This window comes from Gasterosteus aculeatus, chromosome 8 (genome assembly GCF_964276395.1).
Source record: "Gasterosteus aculeatus chromosome 8, fGasAcu3.hap1.1, whole genome shotgun sequence".
NCBI classification, from domain to species: domain Eukaryota; kingdom Metazoa; phylum Chordata; class Actinopteri; order Perciformes; family Gasterosteidae; genus Gasterosteus; species Gasterosteus aculeatus.
In genome coordinates, this window is record NC_135695.1 from 2,007,037 (window position 1) to 2,029,875 (window position 22,839).

A 22,839-nucleotide genomic window follows, 5' to 3' on the forward strand; every position below is an offset into this window, starting at 1 on the left:
TAGAGTGTTGAAAAGTTATTCCCTTGTGATTGCAACCAGAGAGCTAAAAATTTCTAAAAGCATAAAAAAAATACTAGACCGCAACATCTAAGATGCCATCCACAGTCATCTTAGATTCAAGAACAGTGCACACTGTACTCAAAAACAAAAATCTGTCCCTTAGCAACCCGACAGACAAAACATTTTCTTTTTCTCAAAATGTCTCGGCCAGTTTAGGCCCGCTTCTTCCAAGATTTGGACCAGAGTCAGCAGCCATCAACAGGCCAAAGCCTGTTTCAGTGCCGGTTGCCGATAAGCTAATCTCTACAGCTGGGGCCACAAGGACCTGGACTCAAAAGAGTCCAGGTCCTTGAGCCCAGAGTCAAGGCAAGGTAGTCAGGGTCAAAAAACAATGTCTTTACTTTAGGCAGGGGTTTGGTACACGGGTAGTCAGACAGAGCAGGCGGATTAATCCAAATAGGCGGCAGCCGGGGCTGCCCCATGTCAAAGTGTCCCCATATCCAAAGGATATGCGCTTATTTCACATAAGTAATCTTGTAATCTAATAATATGCAGTGCAGAAACGATGTGCATACTCTCTACACTTGAGTAATACTCATTGCGTTTTAATGTTTGGGAAGAATATCAAAGCCAGGGTTGGTTGGGTCATGTCATCGCCAAAGTAGGCTTTTAGCTATATGTAGTTAAAGACACGTTTTGTACATTTTCACTGTTAAAAAATTGTGAAATCATCAATATATAGAAAGAATAGAGAAAGAAGAAGAAAGAATATCTTCATTTTGTCTGTCCAGGTATCCCTCCTGCCAGCGGGATGGGCACCCTTCAGATGTACCTGCTGGACATAAATGACAATGCACCTCACGTGTTCCCCCCTGAGGTGGAAATGTGTGAGAAGCCAGATCCAAACGCCATCAACGTCACAGCCAGTGACCCTGACCTCACCCCTAACGCTGGACCCTTTGCCTTCGAACTCGCCAATCGTCCATCAGATGTACGCCGCAACTGGACGCTGAATCGCCTCAATGGTCAGTGTGGGATAATGTGTTCGCTTTGCTATTAATCTTGAATGAAAGGAGGCAGGAGTTCATCAAATAATTACGTTTTATTTCAGAAAAAAAGTTAATTTACATACAACTTCTATAATACAAATACGTGTGGATTTCATATTGACCACATTTTAAGATATAGTATGGTTTGTAAGTGCTGGCGCCTTTCGACTTGTACCCTATAAATAAAAGGAAGGCCCACTGGGATGTTCCTGGGGGTCCCTGAGTATTCATATACAGTCCGGTTTTAGTTTAAAAGATATTCTCATTCTCCACTCCTTGTACCCATTGGCTTGGAAGGCCCATCGGTTTTGCTACCTCCCCCATCCTCCTGACTTAAAGTAACTTACTTTAGTCATGTGATGTTACGCAAGATGCCGCAATGGGTGGCTGCCATGGTGTTTCACCAGAGAAGAGCTCCTAAACATAAGGGGAACAACGCTAGCAGATTTACACCCTACTTTTTTCTGTTCTCTTCAGTTGAAGTACTGGACATTTTATCAAAAGGTGCACTCAACTTTACATATGCAGTGAGTAAACAGGGCACTGCACTACAACTTACTGGCTTCCAGCCATTCAGAGGGGACCGCCACACGGATCTGTCCGGCAAAGCAAAGGTTGGAGGTATCGATTTTTACCAACCGCTGGTGCAGCGATGTGACAGTGGTCCTGCGGCACTGCTGTCTTAATCTGGAATAACTCATCATAAACTGCAAACCCTTTTACTCCCCACGTGAGTTTGCTTCATACATAATCGTTTGTTTAAGTGTCACTGCAGGGCAACGTGCAGCAGGCACAGCGCACACCCACCCACCAGATAATGTTTTTAGCAGACATACCCGTCTTCTTAGTTATAGTTTTCCAGTACAACAACTGGAGAGAAACGTCAATAGGGTCTTCTAATGTCTGAACCCCGGAAAGGCAGCCAGCCCTGACTCCGTCTCACCTCGTGGACTGAAGCCTCGTGCGGATCAGCTGTCTCCAATGCTCAGACATCTTCAACACCTTCCTGGAGACAAGTCGACGCCTGCTTTGAAGTCAATACCATCTCTATTTTTCGCTTCTAGGACCCTGAAGCAAGCAAAGGGGATTGTAGCCAACCCCTCCTTCCCTGGACACAATTGGTTTATGCCCATGAATGTGCAACATACTTGGCAATAAAGTTTAGTATGAAGTTTATGTTCCTGCATGTGATTCTATATAAAATATACCCATCAATACATTGCTTTCCACTGTTAAAGGGCTTTTTTGTGTGCGACAACCAGCATAACGGAGTGGATGAAGTCTATAAGTGAGGGATTACCATCTTTGTCCATCACTCTCTCCATGTTTTCTCCCCTTCCATCACACCCCAGGCGAATATGCCCAGCTAAGACTGAGGATTGGCTCCCTGGCCAGTGGGATCTATAAGGTTCCCATCATGATCACAGACTCCGGCAACCTTCCCATGTCCAACACGTCCTACCTGAAAGTCAAGGTCTGCCAGTGTGATCATCATGGCGACTGCGTTGACATGGAGCGAATCATCGCCGCTGGACTGGGGACCGGGGCCATCATTGCCATCCTCATCTGTATCATCATACTATTAGGTGAGCCTCATATAGATACTGTTTCGGTAGCACTTTGCTGACCTAACATAATGTAAGACATTTTACACATTATATAACATACCCTTTGAATTGAATCAACCGTACAAAACATAAATGCATAAATTATAGCTGTTTTATTGCAGTAATTTATACAAAACTTGCAGTGGCAGGGTCTGTGAACATGCTTTTCTCAGTAAAGTGTGAACCTACTGGACTGAAACTCTTTTATAAATGTAAATGAAGGTGGACAAAACAATAGAAACAACTCTTCCCATGGACAAATGACTCAGCAGTGATTTTACATGACACCCTGGTGGACATTTTCCAGCATCTCAGCAACAAAATCAGTCTAGATTTTTTATTCTTTATGTCCAGTGTGTCACAAGCGCTACAACAGCGGTTATAGTCGCGCGCTCTCTGTCCGCTGGTTGTCAGAACAACCGCGCACAGCGAGGAGTAGACAATTGTAAATGTGAAATAAAATAAAAACGTTTTTCAGAAACAAAAGTGAAATGACAAAATAAAAGTTATATATTCTTTCTGTGGTGCGGCCCGGAGTTCCTCGCTCATTTTTTGCATGATCATTTTGGTGGAACCAGAGTATAACTTTTGACTCAAAATTAGATCCAAATTGAAGTCACCACTGACTCAACAAACATCTATCCTGAGTTAAAATGACCGAAACCCTGTCGGTATGCTCCTGACAGCAAAATTATGGCCCAGAGTGCGTTAATACAGCCATGGCAAACTTTTCTGCCATCAGAAGCATTGTGTTGTTTTTCATTCAACGGGAAAAAAATCAACACTTTTAATCTCTTTGTAGCTCTGCCCATGAGTCTTTGTGAGTGTTTGTAATTGAAATTGAACTTGAATTGCATTTCAAATGTCAGCAAGTTTCACTCGTGATTTGCTTAATGAAGTGTTTGTGAAGTTTTACATTTATGTGTTTGCAAATTGGTTGAAAGATCAGTTTCTGAGAAATTGCTGAAATGGTCGAGACTCTTTATAGATATAATTGTTGAAATTGTGTGACTTTTTGAGTGTAAATGCTGAGGCAAGTTGTCAGCTGAAATCAAGGTGTTAAAAGGAGTACTACTGAAGGGAGTTGAAGTTTTATTTGAATTATTAGTGAAAGTGACATAGATGGGAAAGATTCAGTTTAGTAACTCTGGTTTGACGGATGAATTTCACCAAGGCTACGTAAATTCCTTCTTGAAAACACGTTTGGCACTACAAATAATCAAAATTCCTCATTCAGATTTTTAAGATGCTGTACAACAATTTGGAGCCGACTACAGTTTTTTTGGCAGTGTTTGACAGACTTACTTGGGCAGACGTTTTCAGAAAAGTAACAAAGCTGTATGTTTCATTAATGAGCTGTCAGCACAAATATTTGACACCACCATTAGCAGCTGTGTAGAAATGTTGAGTATTTGGGATAATGTACAGCTTGTGTAGGGGTCAGGAAGAGGAAAGAGAAGAGCAGCAGAAGTAGTGAGCTACCGGCCCTCGGCTCACTATGTGGCAAATTGACTAGCTTCTGGCATGATGCCAACTCTGGAGTCGGGCACCGTCGGTTTTACTGAGAAATGTTACTAATGGTGACAGGCCTTTTTCCAAATCGCTTTCTGTGGTTTTACTTAGGATTTCACTCTGCGTGCTAAGGTAGTTTGGCTCTTGCAGGTACAACAAACACACACACACACACACAGCATGAGCTCCCCTGTCTTGTAAATCCACCAGAATTCATTTGATCAAAAGGATAAATATTTACAACATGTTAATAAACCCACCAGTTGTCTGCAAAATAAGAGCTTTGGGTTCTTGTATCTCCTTAAAATACTTTGTCCCATATGAGGGGATTTCAGTTGCTGTTGAACTATAATCTTCTACAGGAGGCTGGAGATAATGGAGGCTTTGCAGCTGTGATACAAATCTTGCATTAATGACAGTGAACCAGATTTCTGGAAGAACTGTGAGTTGATTGAGTTTGAATGTAGAGTTCTGTAGCTCTAGAGAGATGCCATGTGTATTAGGGCTGCACGGTATGGCCAAAAATCCATATCACGGTATTTAGAATCATTCTGACGGTACACCGGTATCTGACAGTATTGCGTTTTCAGTAAAGACATTCATTCATTGACCCCGAAAAGGACCGCCGCCACCCAAACAGCTGTTCGCCGCCCACTGGCCATGTCGCTCCAACTGGCCGGCAAGTTAGCGTGTTAGCTTGTTGTGGCTGCTAGTGTTGCCACCAGAGAAAATACCAGCAGCTCAACCAACTTTGCAATAAATCGTTTTCTGATCTAGCGTAACTTACGTCGGATTTTCCAAAACCAAAAACCCTCCAAACAGACACAGCTCCTCTCTTGTGAAGTTGTGTTGGTCTCTCGTTGTTCCTCCTGTATCGCTCTTTTCCATGTTTTCATGTAGCAACAGAGTTACTTGTTGTTGTGAGCTGTACCCAGCATGCAGTTCGGCAGGGTAATTTTTATGAATATACCACTATTAGCATTACAAATTGTTTATGTGTCACAAGCTGTTGTGTCGTGGTGTTTTACCCTGTTAAAGAGTGTTTGTTGTGGGTTATTCATTGTCGTTATAAAGTGAGCATGACTCAATCTCAACACACGTAAGACAAGTAGCTCCGACCGCTGTAATAACGTGTAGAAAGAAATTCTGCTGCCGCTGAAGAGCAACGTCAGTTGTTATGGCTTAACACTTGTATGAACGGTGCGTGAGAAATTAATACCGTACGGAAATCTTATACTGGTATACAGTTACCATGCAGCCCTAATGTGTATTTAAAAAATGTGAAACATTATGACTTAATGAGGGAGCTGGGTTTCCAGATGTTCAGACTTTATTGGTTGTAAAGTTGGTTTTCTCCAGGCGTCACACGTTGTCGCCCTTAGGCAACACAACCAATTTGTTCAAGGTGAAAGACCCTAGTTTTGCATTACTAATGAAGAGTACTTTGTCTTTATCTTCTTTCGTTGGAACTTATCGCGCAGTGCTGGTGCTGCTGTTTGTGATGTGGATGAAGAGGAGGGACAAGGAGCGTCAGGCCAAGCAGCTCCTCATCGACCCAGAGGACGACGTACGAGACAACATCCTAAAATATGATGAAGAGGGGGGAGGAGAGGAGGATCAGGTACACGCACACACAGTAATACAAAGTAAAAGCTATTCACCAATACAGCCTTGTTTTCTCTTGATTGTTTTGTGTTATTTCTGATCTGAGCTGAGCTGAGCTGACCATACGTTGGCGCTACATTTCCTGCGATTGCTGGTTTTCGTTGTAGTTTCACATTAGTGATATTTGTGGTTGACAGAAACAGAAATCCCCTTTGATTTGCATGTGCGTTTTTTTACTCCCATACTCCCATCGAGTGTGACTACACTCGACCACACATATATGGACTGTACTTGTATAGCGCTTTTCTAGTCTTCCGACCACTCAAAGCGATTTAACACTACATGACATCATTCACCCATTCATACACTGATGACAGGAGAACCATACACAGTGACACCTGCCCACCAATAACTACCATTCACGCGCTGTAGTCGCAGCTACAGGAGCAACGTTGGGTTAAGTGTCTTGCCCAAGGACACATGCGACATGCGGGTTAGCCGGGCCTGGCATCGAACCGACAACCCTCTGATTGGAGGACGACCGTGCTCCCCACTCACCCGTCGTAAATATATCTTAACAGCAGCATTTTCTAAACTTTTTAGGCCATTTACCCCCTTCTACATCCCAACTGGGTTATTGCACCCCCAATCCATCCATCCATTGTCAAACCGCTTATCCTGCACACAGGGTCGCGGGGGGGCTGGAGTCCATCCCAGCCAACTTCGGGCGATAGACAGGGTACATCCTGGACCCCCAATCCCCAACACAAAAAAGAAACAGGGCCTAATTATAGCTGCTTTCAAATTGGGCCAATGACGGAACACGCTCATGCGTGGTATTTGTTTGCAATATTAAGTCCGCTGTTATATGTTGCAGTGTGAACACAAACTGAACAAACTAACATTGTATCGTGTTAATCGGAATGAAGAAACTACAGGTGTGAAAATGCCTTGAAACACTGCAATGTTTCAATAAATTCCAGCTACGTCCCTTTTAACAGCAATAAGGATGGTGAGGGCAGAGGCTAAGAGGCAGATTGCATTATATTTAATATATAATTAACCATAAATAGTGGTTACATTTTTTTTAAAGCTACACATTACACACAGACTGATTGTCAGAGTTAGGGGAATTTTATATTATCTAGGCAGAAAACTATGTAAAGAAAAAATAGTGGCACATGTATAGTCTCAAACAGATATGAATATAAAAGGGAGGAGTCCATCTGAGGATTTCACACGCAGCGCAGGGGGCTTAGGCTGCAGCGAGGGAGAGAAGAAAGGGTAACGAGTAAGAGGCACAAGTATTAAATCTCAGTTTCTATTGCCTCCCAATTGCTCACTCTATCATAACTGATTCAGATTTCCACAGTTTAGCATATTTGTATGAATGTTGCTGAAAGAAGTTAGCAAGTGTGTATATAAAAGGAGGAGCTGAAGTGCATTTATTCATTAAGTTGTAATCTTACAATGGGCATTTTTATGATTTATGTCTCTATTTTGTGTAAAAACCCACTTTATTTAATATGTCAGCATGCTAATATATTTATATATATATACTTTCTTTATAATATACTTAATGTTCATTATTAGTCCGTTAGATCACCATTACATTTATCCTCTCTCGCATCCCCCAGTGGTGCCCGCATAACACTTTGGGAATCAATGTTATACCGGAAACACAGTATTATACACATGACGTTGCCAAACAGACCCACTCTGCTTCCCTACAGTTTTCAATCATCTGTCCTCGGCTAAGATTAAGTGTACAACAAAAGAGGAGCGAACCAAGATTAATTTTTTGTTGAACAATTTCCTGTCTCTCCACACAACTCATCTGCTGGTCCCAGGCACATAAGCTGCTCTCGACTTCTGCAGGAAAACGTGGTTAGCTCTTTGTAACTTGCCCGGTTACAAACATACAAAAACAGGGTTACTGTAGGTAATACGATTTCAGGATTTTGGCAGCAGAATCACGCTTCTGTCCATCAAGCCTCTCGGCCTGGGCTCTCTCTCTCTGTGCATGCTGGGAGTGTGTGTGTGTGTGTGTGAGTCGTGAGATGTTGAGCGACTGGCGTTTTTTTTTTACTTTTGTTCTTTTCCCTAGTTTGTGTATTACTTTAATGTGGTTAGTTAGTTTGGTTTCACATTAAGTTTGGTTTAATCTTTTTTGGAGGAGTTTGGTTTGTTTATTGGCTGTTTTTTCTCCTGCCGGTCGGCGTCCTAGGACGCCATGGTAAATGGCGAAAATCTGTCCCACCTCACGCAAAAGCACGGCATCAAGATCAGTGCCGTCTTTCCGTGTAGCGTAGAGGACATCAAGCTGGCTGTGGGGGAAATAGTCGGGCACAGCAGCGTGAAATCGGCCGCTCGGATGAACAGGGCCGGAGTCATTTTTCTGGACCAGGTGGGGAAGTGAACAGTCGTCGTCGAGGAGGGCCTCGCGGTTAATGACATGTTGACAAAACTGGCCACAAAGGTGGTTCTATCAAACGTCCTTCCGTTCATCACCGACGAATTTCTCAGCAGAGAACTTTCTAGACACGGAAAGTTGGTGTCACCGATCAAAAAGCTCAGATCTGGATGCAGGTCTCAGTTGCTGAAGCACGTAGTGTCTTACCGCAGACACATCATATAGACCGGAATGTGGAGCTCAACCTCCGCTTCCATGTTAAGATAGATGATTATAAGTATGTGATTTTTGAATCATCCTCGGCGATGAAATGTTACGGTTGCGGCGAAGAGGGGCATATGGTGGCTGTCTGCCAGACGGATGGTTGAGGATGGAGGGGAAGAAATGAAAAAGGGTGGGGGGGGGGGGGTAGCGTGGAATAGGAGCCAGGTGCGATAGAGGCACAGTTGGGTGGAGCAGGCGGAAGAGGTTGAGATGGTGGAGGAGGAAGCAGGGGAACCAAAAGCTGCAACCAAAAAGAAAAATAGAAGCAAAATACAGGCAGCGAGGCAAAAGCCTGCAAGGTTGGGGAGGAAGAGGAGACCGGTGCGGGTCAGGGGCAATCTGACAGCAGCGAGAATGAGGACTGTGTCAGACAGCAGCGACATCCACAGTGCCTGTCTAACTCACAGCCAAAGGGAAAAGCTCTACTCTGCAGCGCAAATAAAAACGTTTTTACAAAAAGTTAAAAATAAGAGAAATCTTTTTCCCAGACCTGGTGTGTTTTTAAAACTCAACCAGACTCTGCATGACCCATAGGGAGGAGTCTGGCTTCACAGATCAAGAGGGTTTTAGACTGAAAAAACTGAAAAAAGCAAAACGAGCAATTAACAATGATCAGGAAAAAAGCTCCAATGTGTGTTTTGATTGATTCATTGGTTCTTATTTGTGTTTTAATTTTTTTTATTCATCATGAATACTTTTAAATTAGGAAGCCTAAACGTGAGTGGAGGCAGAGAGGCCCAACCTGTCTAGATATCCTGAGGCTCTGTCCAGGGTGCTGCGCCCGTGGGTTGCCACAGTATGCTCCAACAAACAGTACAGAGAGGAAGCTGTTTTACAGAAAGTTAATGATCTTCTAGATGGCTGTGCCTCAGAGGATTTTTTTTATTCTTGGGAGGGGATTTTAACTGTACAGAAAACGCGTGTACAGACCGCAACCACGCAGAGCCATATCCAGCTTCCCAGCACGCTCTGAGGCAGCTGGTCTAGTCTCACGGCCTGGTGGATGTGTGGAAAAGGATGCATGCAGACTGCCGGCAGTACACGTGGTCCCACCTTAGAGAAGGTAGATTCTCCTCAGCCAGGCTTGATCATTTTTATGTGTACCATTGTACCGGCTGTTTTCACAAATCATTCCCTGCTGGTGTGTAATGTTTTTGTTAGGAACATTCTGCCAAAAAGCGCATACTGGCATTTAATCATCTCAGTTTTAACCTTAGATAAGAATTTTATAGAGGTCCTTTTATATTTATGATATTTCTGAGTGTTTTTAGGCTGAGGAAGAGCAGAGGGGAAAGAACGCAGCCTTGGGGGGAACCGGTGCTGATGGTCCTGGAGGCTGAGACATGTTTCCCCAGCTTCACGTGCTGCTTCCTGCCAGACAGGAAGTCTGTGATTCACTTGCAGGTGGAGTCGGGCACGTGCAGCTGGGAGAGTTTGTCCTGCAGCAGAGACGGGATGATGGTGTTGAAGGCAGAGCTAAAGTCCACAAACAGGTCCACAAATATTTGCACCGGACATCCTGGAGGTTTTTAAGGAAAGTCTGGCCTTTTTAAGGAAAGTCTGGCCTGGTTCCATTTACTGCCAAAAAGGGGGAACCTGCAGGACATCGGCAACTGGCTCCCTGTGTCTCTACTGTGCGTGGTTTACAAGCTTCTGTCCAGGGTCTTTGCCTCCAGGCTGAGGGAAGCTATGGAGCAGCTCATCCATTGGGACCAGACCTACTGTGTGCGGGTTATTTTGGAGGACTCCAGCTCGTTGGGTATTATTACTGGTCTGATTTCTCTAGATCAGAAAAAGGCTTTTGACCGCGTTGAGCACAGCTTCCTCTGGAAGGTTATTGGGTTCAGCGCTGGTTTCATAGCTAAGTTCAAAGTGTTGCACAGGGACATTGAGAGTGTGCTGAAGATAAACTGTTGTCCGGCAGGGTTGTGCTCTGTCCGGGATGCTTTATGCACTCTCCCTGGAACCCCTTCTCCTCAGAATAGGCACTAGCCCAGAGGGCTTGGTTTTACCTGGTTTTAGTAGAAACATGAGCTTATGCAGATGACGCTATTGTTTTTATTAAGGACCAGAGGGATGTAGACCTTTTAAATATCATTGTGGAGGATTTTATCAGAGCACCAGCAGCAAGGGTGAACTGGAAGAAAAGTGAAGCCCTCGCTGTCAGTAAATGGTGTGACGGTGTCCCATTTCTTTCACAAAGATTAGTGTGGAGAAAAGACTGTTGTAAATATCTGGGGATTTATCTGGGACAAAGAGACATGGTCCAAAAGAAGTGGGAGGGCGTCACAGAGAAGATAGAGGGAGAACTTTTCAAATGGAAATGGATGCTCCCTGAGATGTCTTTTAAAGTGTGTTGGTTTTAAACAACCTCATAGCATCCCCAATTGTGGCACCACTTAACCTGTCTAGACCCTCCCTTGGGTTTTCTAGCCTACATACAGAGAAAGATAGTGGATTTCTTTTGGGAGGTTCGACACTGGGTGCCACAAGGGGTGATGTTTTTAGCCAGAGAGGAGGGGGGACAGGGCTTCGTCCACTTGGCCAGTTGGGGGAGAGTGTGAGAGGCTGGTGGTCTGCCTTGATGGCCACCTCTTGATTGTCCTTTTTGAAGCAGGCGTTGAAGCTGTTCAGCTTGTTAGGGGAGGAGGTCACTGCTTTGGGGGTAGAGTTGGTTGGGTTGTGGTCAGTGATGGCCTGGACGCCTTGCCACATGCGTTGGATGTTGGAGACACTCTTGAAGTGTCTTTTTGATGCCCCTTTTCAGGTCAGCCCTGGATGAGCTGTAGACCTGAGCATCACCTGATCTGAAAGCAGTGTCACGTGCCTACAGCAGTAGGCAAACCTCTCTATTCATCCACAGCTTCTGATTCTAAAAAAATCAAGGTCATCTGCCTTTGTTACGGTTACAGATTCAAGCATTGGATAAAGGGCACATTCTGACTTTTAGCATCATACACACACACATACTTTTATTGACAGTAGTGTTATCTCGCTTCTTGCATACATTACCATAACCTGTAACAAATACTTATTTAACTTTGCTGGTTTCTTGCAGCAGTCACATTGGTTGAAATTGGTCCAATATTGCTGACGTAAACTGACTTAGGTCATCCAAGCTCTAAATTGCCTTTTTTGGATTGATGCCGTATACAGCAACTAAATTGGGTGACCGTCTCTGGCCATTGAGCAAACAAAATATTTTGACCCTAGAAGGCAACCCTCTCAAGTTGTAAAAAGAAGTTGTATGGAGTTGTATTTGATTAATAATATGTGCGTTCTGACAAGACATAAACATTCACTTCAAGGATATTGATATATTCAATATATGTTTCTCATTGTCAAAAAAATCCAGAGACCGAAACGAAAGCATACATACATTCTAACTTCCATCTACAGACACAAGACATTGATTAATTGATGAATTAAATTTAGACCTATATATATATATATATATATATATATATATATATATACCTCAATCTCCCTCCTAAACCATCAGGGACTTAACTGACGTCACCTGATAAGTGGTTGCATGTGAGAAGCCTGTGAGGGCTTTAGATGACGTATTTATATGAATCCGACAGCACTTTGCCGTCCCATGTCACGTGACGCAGATGTAAAGTATTGTGATTTACAATTGAGGCTATTTATCTAATACCTTTTACTCTCCGAAATGAACGTCTTTCAGGCTCTTTCCGCATAAAATGAAAGTAGTGTAAGCCTCTCTCTTTGAAAAGTGTTCCGTTGGTCAGCCATTATTGTGAACAAAACTCAAGGTTAGGCTGTTGTTATTGTCTTACAAAAGGTTGCTTTAGTCAATTTCCCTAGAGACCAGACAGCACAACATTTTGTCAAGGTGGTTGCTGTGACGACTCTAACTACTAACGTTCAACGTGAAGAGATCGGGGCCGGGACCCCCCCTCTGCACTAACTGCACCGCGCTGCTTTGTGTGAGAGAGGGACTCCCTAAGCAGATGTTAATGAGAGAGGGAGACTGATACCCAAGTTTGTGGTACTGCAGAAGGAACTTGATTTGCTTACCACGATCCAAAAATGTGAGTGAGTTGTTTTGTGTTAAGGACTACGACCTGAGTCAGCTGCAGCAGCCTGACGCCCTGGAGCCAGAGTGCGTCAAGGTGGGGATCAGACGGATGGATGAGAGGCCTCTCCATCATGACCACCAGTACCCCCTCCGCTCTGCTGCACCGCACCCGGGAGACATCGGAGACTTCATCCACGAGGTACGGCAACACACAGGTCGTAGAAAATATCCATTCTTTGCCATCCTCCCTGATTGAGATTCAACCTGTTTGCCAGGATTAAATTACGGCAATCAGGCACACAAACTTTTCAGCGGTGTCGAGCTGCTCCGATTATTTTCGTTTTGTCTTTATTTTACAAAGCAAAGCATCAACTTAATATACAATTAATAGATTCTGTCACACGGTAGATAAAATATATGCTCTCGTGCCTAATGCAGCTCTTCTATGTTACACCTACTGCAATCATGAAGTCAATACATCGAGACACACAAGAAGCGTCAATCCAGCATGAATACTTTTAATATATGGTACATATCTTTAGTTCCTGCAAAATGAGCATGAATTAAATGATTAATATTCCCAAAATTCCAATGAAGTAATACATACACTTCCAGCTCTTACAGAGACTGTAAGTATATTGTAAACTGTTAACCGTTCATAAATTGTCCATAATTTGAAGTTAAAAAAAATTGGTTCAGGCACTCTTTAGGCATCGGGATGTTTTAAAAGTATCGTTTTAGCACTGGTATTAGGAAAAACCCAAACGACACTCATCCATAGTTGATAATTGTAAACATAAAAAACACTGTATGCCTTGGACTTGTCATTGTCAGTTCACTTTTTTATGTATACACCGAGATTTCATGAAATCTTTGGTCATGGAAATTTTGTTTGAAATCATGTGTTCCGGTGTTATTCTTAATTATCTTGGTGGGGACAACGGTGGGGATTAGCGGGTCCCCGAACTGGATGAAGCCTGTCCCTAATTAGTGCTAGTCACACAGACAGTCTGCCGGCCGTCCATGACCCCTTTAAAGGGGCTGTTGCTGGAATTATGTTCTATTTTCTGGAATTATGTTCTTATTGAACTATTGAACTATTTTCTTACACACTTGTTTGTTTTATGTTTTACTGTTCCAGCAGAAGAGTGGCATGTTTGGACTTGATGAAATGGATTCGATGAACCTAATAGTAAACAGCATTCGTCATATGCTTATCAACATCATTGGTGTGTTCTGTGTCCAGAAAATCATAAAGTTGCGGGCAACATATCTATAACTTTTTGATCCCAAATACCTAGTTTAGTGTAGGACCCAAGACAGAAACGAGAAAGGGGCCGGGCTGTCCTGTGTCAAAGAATTGAAGTTCACAGAACCACCAAGACACCACAGCTATGGCTCTTTAACTACGCCACATGAACTCCCCAAAAAAAGTCACCGTCTCTGAAAAGTTAAATAAGTCATATTCAGGCTTTGAACAAAACCCCTTTTTATTGGGGGAACAGTGCAGAGACAGTGTCAGTAATTTTGGCTGATACTCAGCCGCCAATATCTGCTATTTATCCTTTTATCAAATACTGTTGAGTAGTATATTGAGCATTGGTCAGACAGGAGCATTCAAGCCACGTTCAAGGTAACTCTTTCCTCTTTGTAAAACTGATGCAGTGATCTGAAGAAGTGTCAATATCAAAGGGCCACTCTCAAATTCAATTGAAATTCATCATTGTACACATACGTACGTAACTTTAGATGTATATCTCCCAAACCTCCAGACACCTGTGTCATACATGTGTGTGGGTGTCTGTTTGGAAAAGTTCATGTAGAAAACTGACTACACTGACATTATGATGTATAAAATTGCAGTAATGCCCCCAGGCATGGGTCCAGATACAATGGGGAAACTATGTTTAAATACTCATAAGTACCTCTAAATATTCCACTTCTTCAGGTGAATTAACATGACTCCCAGTTAATCACATACTGTAGATGCCTGAACTCTTGCTTTAACAGATCTGATAACTGTCATTGCATCTCAAGGCAGTGGGGGCACAAGAGTCACCCCTCATCGCTCTCTGAACCATATTCTTTGTGTGCCATGTCGTTTCCGGTCGGGCTGCCGTAAAGATATCTGCCAAGCATAGCTCCTAATAATGAGCGGGAGCTGTCAGACACGGCAAGCCGATCTAGACAGCTTAATCCAACAGACATGACAAGCTGATGCCTCTTCCTCTTAGTGTTAATTCCCTCAACCCATTGAGCTTTAGAGAGACGGGACTGTCTTCGGGGAGACAACAAGACGTGGGCCACAAAACATTTCCGCTGCTTGTGAGATTGAACATTCTGGAAGGCGAAAGTAAAAGCAAATTTTTCTGGAATGCTTGTTTGGTCAACACGTTTATAAAACGCATTTTGGCTTTAAATCCAGGCTACGCTGGGTAATCTGCTGAATCTCCTGGAGTTAGAGACAGCATTGGTCCAACCTGACCCAAATCCTCCTCTTCCACGCTCCTCCATAATCGATCCTTATCCATCTCAAACCATCTACCCACAGTGAAATGAGCACAAATTTTTACCTAACAAGCGGGGTCTTGCACTTCCTTATTCTCATCTTTCAGGGGATAAGGTAACATAAAGGTCAGAGAGGCCAGCTTGTGATGGAGAGGTTGACATTTTGAGCTGTTGAACTCTGATCCTTTCATACAGTCTGAATTGATGAACAAGGGTCTTCGACCAGGGTTACCTTGCTCAAAGCATGAACACAGGTTTCTATAATACCTCTTGCTTTATGATAGTTACTGTTAAAAAAAGAAAAAACGGCAGGATTACTATAATCCTGCAATAGATATCATCGCAGCTATACAGCTCTCTCCACATCTAATTCTGCTTTTCTCATTGTCAGGAGCGTCTTGCACCATCATGTGAAAAGGCTACAGTGTCCGTTTTTAATGAGCCAAAAGGTGACAGGTCTGCTTCGCCAGTATTTCACACAAGAGCGATCTGTTTTATGGGTGATGAGCACTGTACTCTAAGGATTACTGTGTAACTTGCAGTGTGAGCAGGCTCTTATCCCGAGTCAAACGCAGGTTTTGGGTCTGTAGGTTTTATCAGTCGTGCCCCTCATTAGTAGCCGCTGAGGAAGGGGTCGTCATGCAGCAAATGGAGCCCCCAGATGATCCGCAGGGGATGTGTGGTCACCAACACTAACCAACTGGTTATGGAAGGACTTTAAATGCCTCATTGGGCTTGCAAATCTAGAAAACAACTTTCTGGAGCTACTAGCTGAGGAGTGAGGCATCTCTCTTCCCTCTCATTTCTGCTGGGCATCTGGTAATGAGCTGAAACGCAAGCAAGCATTTCAGTAACCCCAGTGTGAAGTTTAGTTGGGAGGAGTAAGAGTAATTCTGAAAAACTAAATTAAAAAACAAAGTTTACTAAATAAATCAAACATGTCAATTAACTTTAGAATTGGAATCTTTTTATATGCGCAATTAAAAATCATACATCTCGTAGTGATTCACCATCAATTGTCTTTTTTTCCCAAACTTCTCTTTGCTCACACTCCGATCTGCAGGGCCTGAAGGCAGCGGACAACGACCCCACCGCTCCCCCCTATGACTCCCTGCTGGTGTTTGACTACGAGGGCAGCGGCTCCGACGCCGGCTCCCTCAGCTCCCTGCACTCTTTCTCGAGCAGCGGCGACCAGAACTATGACTACCTGGGAGAGTGGGGGCCGCGCTTCCGCAAGCTGGCCGACCTGTACGGTGGAGGGGACGACTAGACCTCCTCAACACCCTCCCCCACCCCACCGTTTATTGCTCCAGGGCTCAGTTGGGTTGGGTGGGGTTGAGCACACAAATATTATGGGGATATTGGATGGGCATCACCACGGTTTAGCTTGTAAAGAAACGGGCTGTCCACTTGACGACGGTTTGATGATAATGGAGACCATTTGGACTCCTGGCCTAGCAGTTCAGGCTAATGGACAACACTATCTGAGCGTTAGCCCCAGTGCTAACACGCGTGAGCAGTGTACTGAGGACTGGTTGTCTCCACGGCGGCAAAGAGCTACGACAGCCATGCTACACTCCTTTACACTTGAATCTCTCATTACAGGAGCACTGGGGTCAAATGTGCCTTTTTGTACATTATTTTGGTTGTGTTCAGTCTTGATTCTATGCGTTGCTTTAAAAGCTCCTGGTGTTTTGGGGACGGCGACTAGAGGAGGACTTTGCTATGATAATGAGCGCGCGTGTGTGTTTGGGCTCCACTTCATTAGCTGTATGTTTGATTGTGTGTGCGAGTCATTTCCAAAGTGACACAAAGGATGGACACTACAAAAGGGCAAAACCTACCGTAATTTCCGGACTATAGAGCACACCTGTCTATAAGCCGCACCACTTAAATTTTAAAAGAATGTGTACATATATAAGCCGCACCTGTCTATAAGCTGCAGGTGTCCACGTTGTAACATGAGATATTTACACAGAAAGATAATACACACAAAGAGTTTTTTTCCTCCTAACTTTTTCCTCGTAGTCAGGAGGGAGTTGCTGACAGAGTCGTGGACAGGCCTTTTCTTCTCATAAATCGGAGACACCACGATGGTCCCCCTTCTAAAATCTTCAATCTTTTTGGTGGCGATTGTTTTGACTTTCAGTCGGATCTGCACAGTGGAAACACCTCGGCCGTCTGCTCTCTGTGTTTACCCAGTCTTCAAGAACGTTTTCAAGTTCAAGCCATCTGCTTTTATTTCCTCTGAAAATGTTTGCCGTCTTTTTCGAGTAAGTTCTTCACATTGATTCATTGATGCCAAGTTAACGTGCAGCCGCTCTGTTTCCTTCTCCGACATCCAGATTGGTTGCCCGTAACTTAAATGCTGCATCATATGCATTCCTACGTATATTTTCCATGACGAGTGTTTGAATATGATGCGCAAAATGGCTGTTTGAAACATAATCAAGCCTCTTCCTCGGCGCATTATCTCTTGCACCCGTTTGTCTCGCTCTCGCGTGTTAGCCCTTATAAAATGATACATTGTTGTATAAACCGCAGGGTTCATGTGGGGGGAAAAAGTAGCGGCTTATAGTCCGGAATATACGGTATAATGAGACGCCTGTATGATCCTGCCGGCAAAAACATGACTTTACTTGTACAGCTCTGGGTGTTACCTTTTTTTACTGTCAATCGTAAAAATGGCAACTGCAATCCCAATCTCAGACGTTAGCAGAATTACATTTACATATTTAGGTTGGTCTTTTGATTAGTAACCTACTCACAAGACTTAGCTGATCATGGCCGGTGTCATCCCATATATAATATTTTAAAGACTGTGCAGGTGCAGCATAAACCCCAGGCTCATACAAATACATATCTGTTTTTAAACATCTGCAACATAGATAAAGCCTGCAGAAAGCAGGGGTCTTTTAGCAGCACCACCACATTTAAATACAATTCTCCCTGAATGTTGATTTGTTTTTTATGAGCCGAAATATTTGCCAGTGTAGTTTAAACATTGTAGTTATGTCGTTGGAGGACTTTGGAATTGGGAGTTAGAATATTATGTAGTTTAGTTTATTTGCAAGACGACAAAACAAGGGGAAGCAAGTGGCAAGGGGTGAAATATGAGATCCATGTAGAGCGAGAATCAGATCATTATCATTTCAAAGTGTAAGAGTTTCACTTGTATGAAAGAAAAAGAACAGAAAAACACAATATCTTCATACATGTGATGAAATCTGCAAAGAGTTTACATTGTCAAATCTTTTATATTATTCTCCTTGACTCTTTACCTTACATTTCAAATTGATAGTGTTTTGGGAGAATAGATGTAACCCTTTCTTTGTGTACATACCTCACCCGGTACCTTCAATGAGAACATCTGCTGAACTGAATACGCATTATTTCATAGTATGCATCCAGTAAAAACAATAAAACCGTAATATTTGTGCCAGTAGGTTACTTGTTATAACCACAAATTCACAATATTAGTAATAATTACCTATATGTTTGAAATAAATGGGTAATAAGCAATGCCAATGGTAAGGCCTTTGACAGTGTTGTGGTCAGTTTCCCTTGGTGGGAAGCAGACGTGGGTCAGACCCAGGACTGTACAAAGGAGCTGCATATTTTTGCCATTTCAGTGTTCCAAAGCTAGTAAGACATGCACAGTAATGGTAGACCTTGAATAGATTCCTTCAGTTTCAAGTTTTTGCTTTCATCACTATGTAACTTATGCAGCCAATTGTTAACTGAGGGAGATATTGGTTCTTGTTTTGTAGCAGCAATACTTCTTGATACTCTGCTGTGGTGGACAAAAAAGGCATTTCTTTTGCCTGCTGATAATTTTGCCTTAGTGTCATCTGGTACTCTCCAAATGGCTACTCACTGTAAACTGATATATGTACAGATTGTATTTTTCTCTCGTCGTTCTTTTGGCTGTGGTCTCTGAAAAATGACATGCTACTATCCTTATCCTTGTATATGTGTAATTTGGATCACAAATTAAAATGTTTTTGCATGTTTTTATCTTTTCATTATGGGAATACCGTATTTTTCTGATCTTTTGCAAACTAAGAACACGAGTCTCACACACATGCACAAACACTGAGTGAACGTTCCCAAATGGGTTATGTAGGCTTTTATGGTCTTATTTAAGACCAAGAAAAGAAGCAATTTTAATTCCTCACTACCCACAAATGGTGAAATGCACACCCACATGGACCACGTGGTCCAGATCAAGTATATGGATATTTTCCGTGGGGCGAGGGCTTCAACTACCGCTCTCTTTTTTTGACCATACATCCGTTTGCATCCCCGAACTATGGTGAGAACTAGATGGCGTCTTGCTGGGCCTGTGAGATTTGCACAGATTTCAAATAGGTAATATTCAGATATTTAGTGAAAGACTCGCCTATTTCTATAGAATTGATCCTCAATGCAAAACTAGTCCATATCACAAAGATCAGTGTTGATAACCACGCACTGTTACAGTGAAATTATTGGTGCCCTCAGAGTTGGTGGTAACTGAAGCACAAGCACTCAAAAAAAAATGATTTAAGAGTTCTGTTAATACGGGTTGAGCGGGAGGTGATCTCCACGAGTAGTTTTTGCAAAAGAAATTAGAAAAATAAAGATTTAAATAATAATTTGTTTCACACATGATTTACACATGTTTTCAGTAGCACTGTCACCTAATGTACATTCTTTGCAGTGAGGAGGGAGTGACACTGCCTTCACTAGGATATTTTGCTGCAGATATTTGTGTCCCACCAGTTGGCTCGAGCGAGAGCACTTCAGCTAGTGTGGAAACAGGCCAATAGCTGGTCCTTACAGTGAGAGGGGAACGAGGACACTCTCTTCACTAGGACAGTCGCTGTAGCCAATTGTGTCTCACAATTTAGCTTGAGCAAGGACACATAGCCAACTGACAGCTGCAATGCCTAAAAATCCTCAATCGACATTGACGTGGTGTCTACTGACTCCAGACCGCTCTTCCAGGCTCTAGCGTCCTCTTCCACGGGTGCGTACTGCCAAGAGTCTTTTAACAAGGTATACCGGTGGGGTGCAGATGCGGTAACCACAGGGCTCTCCTTAACCGGTTTGAGCTTTACTACATGAACGGTGGGGTGCACCCTCAGAGAGCTGGGGAGACTTGACAGAGACAGGGTTCATTACTTTGGACACAAGAAATGGACCCACGACCTTGGAAGCCAACTTTCTGAAAAGTGACATGGAGCAGGAAGTTCAGTGAAGTGAACCTGACTTTCTAGCCCGGCTGGTATGCTGGAGCTGGCCATCACCTCTGATCCGCAGCCCTCTTCATGCAGCTTCCACTTTCAGTCTGAGGGGAAGACACGGTCAGCTCATTTAAAATAAGGCTCAGGTTAGCCTGGACCAGCCCTTAGTTAAGCTGCTATAAGCCTAGACTGCCGAGGGACTTAGGACACACCAACCTCCTCTCTCTCACTCTCACTCTATAATAATTTGCATGTCATTGATGCACATCACTAATAAGCTTCTTTCCCTGAGATTTTATGCTTCCATAGATTGTGGTTCCGTCTGGATTCGGGTCCATTATTATTATTTTGATTTTCATGTCATCACAGCTGTTCTATGATGTAGTCGACAACAAAGCTGTTCTTTAAAATGATGACATCAAAGCTGTTGATGACATCACCGTTTCTCGGTGTAGATGACAACACAGCTGTTCTTTGAGGTTGATGACATTACAGTTTTTCTTTGATGTAGATGACATGGTAGCTGTTCCTTATTGTTGATAATCACATTACTATTACTGCCTTTATAAACCAACATGCCCTCTCCTAAAGTCTTTGTGCTTTCCTTCCCCACAGGCTTCTGTGGATGGTGGTTATATCTGATATTCAGTTGTCCCGCCGTACTACTCGAAATATTTGAATATATTTTCCAAAATTTAATGTATTGTACTGTATACATGATATCCATTGTAATCCATGTCATTGAATTGGAATCCAATTCAAACTCATCCCTCCCTCCAAAGCTACACTCTCAAAATGTACTATAATAAAGGTAATGAAGCAACAACAGCTTGTGGAAACCTACGGTGATGAGAAATTAGTTCATGGGCGGAATGCACATACAGTGCATCCGGAAAGTATTCACAGCGCTTCACTTTTTCCACATTTTGTTATGTTACAGCCATATTACAAAATGGATTAAATTCATTATTTTACTCAACATTCTACACACAACAACCCATAATGATAAAGTGAAAACAGTTTTTTGCAATTTTTTGAAAATCTGTTAAAAATAAAGAATGAAAACATTACTTGTATTCACAGCCTTTGCCATGACACTCAATATTGAGCTCAGGTGCATCCTGTTACCACTGATGTTTCTAGAACTTGATTGGAGTCCACCTGTGCTAAATTCAGTTGCTTAGACATGATTGAGAAAGGCACACACCTGTATATATACGGTATCACAGTTGACAGTGCATATCAGAGCATAAACCAAGCCATGAAGTCCAAGGAATTATCTGTAGACCTCCGAGACTTGTATCGAGGCATAGATCTGGCGAAGGGTACAGAAAGATTTCTGCAGCATTGAAATACCCAATGAGCACAGTGGCCTCCATCATCCGGAAATGGAAGAAGCTTGGAACCACCAAGACTCTTCCTAGAGCCCAGCCAGACTGAGCGATCGGGGGAGAAGGGCCTTAGTCAGGGAGGTGACCAGGAACCCGATGGTCACTCCGACAGAGCTCCAGCGTTGTTCTATGAAGAGAGGAGAACCTTCCAGAAGGACAACCATCTCTGCAGCACTCCACAAATCAGGCCTATTTGGTAGAGTGGCCAGACGGAAGCCACTCCTCAGTAAAAAGCACATGACAGCCCGCCTGGAGTTTGCAAAAAAGCACCTGAAGGACTCTCAGACCATGAGAAAAAAAATTCTCTGGTCTGATGAAACAAAGATTGAGCTCTTTGGCCTGAATGCCAAGTGACATGTCTGGAGGAAACCAGGCACTGGTCATCACCTGGCCAATACCATCCCTACAGTGAAGCATGGTGGTGGCAGCATCATGCCGTGGTGATGTTTTTCAGCGGGAGGAACTGGGAGACTAGTCAGGATTGAGGGAAAGATGAATGCAGCAATGTACAGAGACATCCTGGATGAAAACATGCTCCAAAGCGCTCTGGACCTCAGACTGGGGCGATGGTTCATCTTCCAACAGGACAACGACCCGAAGCACACAGCCAAGATAACAGAGGAGTGGCTTCAGCACAACTCTGTGAATTTCCTTGAGTGGCCCAGCCAGAGCCCTGACTTGAACCCGATTGAACATCTCTGGAGAGATCTGAAAATGGCTGTGCACCGACGCTCCCCATCCAACCTGATGGAACTTGAGAGGTTCTGCAAAGAAGAATGGGAGAAACTGCCCAGAAATAGGTGTGCCACGCATGTGGAATCATACCCAAGAAGACTTGAGGCTGTAATAAATATGTCCAAAGGCTCTGACTGTGGCCCCACATAGTCTTCTCCACATCTCCCTTGTTACACTTTTCAACTGTTTCCCTCCACCTCCCACCTCTGAGCAGTGATTTAGTCACCTTGTTAAATGCCTTCATAGACCCCTGCTTCACTAAGCAATCTGAAAAAGGCCTTTGCATCTCATCTGAATCTGAACAAACGATTCAATCTTCCTTTGGGAGTAGAGTGAATGCCTGTAATGATCTCCATATAGAGCTGAATGGATCCCGTTGCTTGGTAACCTCTTTTGAAATGCCATCCCAGGTTGTAATGTCTCCTCACTTCTCAAAAATCAGATGGTTATTAAATTGAAGCATAGGATGGTCTGCCAGCTGA

At 43.3% G+C, this 22,839-nt stretch overlaps 1 protein-coding gene across 3 annotated transcripts in view; it reads left to right on the forward strand.

The window, feature by feature from the left end:
• LOC120823703 (cadherin-2) overlaps window positions 1-19,028 on the forward strand; it is an 88,636-nt gene extending 69,608 nt beyond the window's left edge. For all 3 annotated transcript variants that reach the window (XM_040183922.2, XM_078107865.1, XM_078107864.1), the window contains 5 exons: window positions 792-1,025; window positions 2,402-2,635; window positions 5,650-5,789; window positions 12,533-12,694; window positions 16,067-19,028. In XM_040183922.2, coding sequence (XP_040039856.1) covers window positions 792-1,025; window positions 2,402-2,635; window positions 5,650-5,789; window positions 12,533-12,694; window positions 16,067-16,273 — 977 coding nt within the window. In that variant the 3' untranslated portion in view covers window positions 16,274-19,028. The remainder of the gene's footprint in view (window positions 1-791; window positions 1,026-2,401; window positions 2,636-5,649; window positions 5,790-12,532; window positions 12,695-16,066) is intronic.
• The last annotated feature ends 3,811 nt before the right edge of the window (window positions 19,029-22,839 follow it).